The 3,354-nt window shown below is 41.2% G+C and overlaps 1 protein-coding gene across 1 annotated transcript; it reads left to right on the top strand.

Annotated features, from left to right (window-relative positions):
- Nucleotides 1-1,647: 1,647 nt before the first annotated feature.
- Nucleotides 1,648-2,626, top strand: LOC145777738 (uncharacterized). The gene has a single exon (XM_082589181.1). It carries the CDS (start codon nt 1,940-1,942, stop codon nt 2,381-2,383), a length of 444 nt encoding a protein of 147 aa, XP_082445307.1. The 5' UTR covers nt 1,648-1,939; the 3' UTR covers nt 2,384-2,626.
- Nucleotides 2,627-3,354: the final 728 nt, after the last annotated feature.

Below are 3,354 nucleotides of genomic sequence, written 5' to 3'. Positions count from 1 at the left end.
GCAATAGTGCCTAACAGGTTAAGGTTTTAGTGCAGTGATGACACCACAGGGTAGACGCATATTGTGCTGCAGTACTAAGTTATGCTCTATGTTATAATCTGCAATAATGGGTAGGTATTACATTATTAGTCATTAGATTGTTCAGTTTTGTGATGTGATCTAGGCCGTAGTCAGGATCGAGAGCAGCAATTAAATAGTTTGCATTTTTTCCAAAAATCCTTTTATTAACATTTAGTAATTTGATGTCGAATTTTTGAAAAATATCCTTGTACAAAGCCCAGAAGCAACCAAACTAGAGGAAATTTTGGCTGATATTCCAAAAACCACTTGGTTATAACCAGTATACATTTGTCAAATGTCACAAGGTTGAACAGACATAATCACTAGCGTACGCAGGGGGGGGGGGCCATTGGGCCATGGCCCCCCCCCCCTTTAAAATGTTTTAGTAGTTAACGACGTAGATTAAGCCATTTAATATGTTTTGCATTGCTCTGTCAAAGCAATTAACAATATAGACTAAACCAATACGAAATACATAGCCCAATCCACCTACCCCACCCCAGGTATGCCAATGTAGCATAGTGTTCTGTAAGCCTATTATAGTGAGAAAGAAATGGATAAAGTCTAAACTAAAACCATACTGGGATATCATGAAAACGTCTAGCTTTATTTCCGAAAAATGCCGAAGAAAACATGATCTTATCCTTTTGCTATGCCACCAGACAGCATCATTTTACAGGAATATTCATACCCACATTTTTGTTGAAAATGCTCTCAGAATGCACCAAATTCGAAGTAATTTTTCAAAATTTTCTGGGGGAGGCCCCCCACACCCCCCGCCGCTAGGTGTCGTTTTAGGTGAAAACGCCGTCCGGCTTCGCCCGCCGGTCGTAAAACTCCCCCTTTCAAAATTCCTGGTTACGCTACTCTCAATGGCCCCCCCCTTGAGAAAATCCTGCGTATGCCACTGGACATAATCATGCACATTAAAATTTTTCTGTGGAAGTCAAGTGCCTCATTTTCGTCAATATAGCTACAGCCTTGGTTTAGATAGTTTATGTGCTTATACTGTAATTGTACATATTAATTATAAAATACGTTTGTAGCTTAAGCAATATTTGGAATACCGTTAATCAGGGTGACTTTTGACAGTCAGTGTGACTTTGACATTGGTTATCAAAGTCACACTGAACGTCAAAATTGAACAATGGTGTCCAAAATTCTGTATAGTTGTGTTTTTATGATAGTAAATTTGTATTTTGTGTTGTCTTTGTAGATACTGATTAAGTTTGATACTATACTGTAACAATTATGCCAGGAGTCTACAAACGGAAAGCTGGGTCGAGGGGGTATCAAACTGCATATACTCAAGTAGACCTAGAAAATGCTGTGCGGCAGGTGCAGAATGGACGATTGACCATTCATGCTGCATCGAAGCAGTTTAAAGTACCATATGGAACGGTTTGGAACAAGACACGTCCAACAGTGAAACATGCAGGAAAACCAGGTGGATAATCAGTGTTATTGGCTGCTGAAGAGACAGCACTCGTAAAAGTCATCAACCACCTAACTGATTGGAAATTTCTATTATCGTCTTCTGACATTCGTTACCTTGTACAAGATGATAATCGACAAGGTAAAACCATAAAAATCTTCCGGGAAAACCTGCCTGGTTGGGACTGGCTAAAAAAATTTAAGGAACGTCAACATCTTACACAACGACTTGCTGACAATGTGAAGCCAAGCCGTGCTGAAATTAGTTCAACTATCGTGAAAGAATATTTCAAAAACATTTATGAGGAACTGAATGGGGTAGAGCCCTAAAACGTGTACAATTATGATGAAACCAATGTAACAGACAATCCAGGGGCTAAACAGTGCATTGTGAGAAGAGGACTTCGAAGAGTGGAAAGACATCACACTCCAAGCAAGCGTGAGCATGATGTTTTGCGGAAATGCAGTGGGAGAGTATCTCCCTCCGATGGTCGTGTATAAATCAAGGAATCTCTATGCTGGTTGGACGGAAAGTGGCCCACCTGGTGCATTATACAATCACTCAGTTAGTGGTTGGTTTGATTCCACTACGTTTGAGGAGTGGCTCAAGTTGTTTCTGGACCATGTAAAGGAGAAGCCTGGGAAGAAAGTGCTTATTGGGGATAATTTGGCATCACATTTCAGTACACAGGTGATAGCTGTTTGTGAAGAAAATGATATCAAGTTTATCAGTTTAGTACCCAATGCAACCCATCTACTTCAACCACTGGATGTTGCCGCATTTGGGCCAGTAAAGAAGATGTGGAGAATGATACTGGAGAAAGGAGAGCAGAGTGAGGGGCAGCATACCAAAGACTGTGTTTCCATCGCTTTTGAAATGACTGTGTAACCAGATGGAGGAGAAAAAGGAAAACCTTGCAGCTGGATTCAAGGCTTGCGGTCTAGTACCTCAGGATGAGCAGCAGGTGCTTAAGCGTCTCCCTGATACAAACAACAATCCAACTGAGACAGTCCAAGAGGCCCTGGGAGAAGTTGTGGCAAACATGTTGAAGGAGCACCTGTCTCCACCAGCAACAGTAGCAGCAGGGAAGGCATATACGTCAAGACATAGCTGCACAGAAAGAAATGTCGAAGATGCCATCTGGAACAGGATCTGGAAGTACCAATAGTCAGAGAGGCAAGAAACGCAAGGTCATTGAAGTACCATCAAGTTCTGAAGATGAAAGTGACAATGACGGTAGCTGTGATACTTTGCCACATCAAATTTTCAAGTTTTGGCTGACCAGATTAGCAATTGAACCAAGCATATCAGCGTATGATTACAATTTTATGTTGAATGCTTTTTAACGCATCATTATGTCCATAAATTGTTCAGAAATGTAAAATATTTTGTCTGTTAATCATTGTAAAGCTGTTAGTATATGCAACTTTGTGCAGAAAAGTTACCCCTCTAATTTTTTCTCTTCGCGGCACGATATCCGGCCGTGTTATATCGTAGGCCACGGTGGCACAAACATTCAATGAGCTCAAGTATAAAGTCTCTTCGTGATATAGGCTATGGTTACTAGTCGACTTCATAAAAAGAGCGCACATGAGTTGATTGCCGCTATATCGAGGTTGTTACCCCATACAGCTAATGGCCACCTCCTGGAAACTGATCGCGTAGCCTACTGTACAAACGAGCCATTTGATCAAAAACGTCGACGCCGACTTTTGTTCTCATTGTAGAAACCGATCACACAACGCTTTTTGGCAGCCATGGTGGTGTCCACACCTGACGTAGAATGCATGGTGGATAACAGACAGACTGTTTTTTAGCTTTTGGTTGGTACTTTAAATATGTGCTAAAGTCAGTAAAGT

Source organism: Aplidium turbinatum, chromosome 9, assembly GCF_918807975.1.
Source record: "Aplidium turbinatum chromosome 9, kaAplTurb1.1, whole genome shotgun sequence".
Taxonomy (NCBI): Eukaryota; Metazoa; Chordata; class Ascidiacea; order Aplousobranchia; family Polyclinidae; genus Aplidium; species Aplidium turbinatum.
Note: the sequence above shows the minus strand (reverse complement) of the source record. Positions and strands in the feature narration are given on the sequence as shown.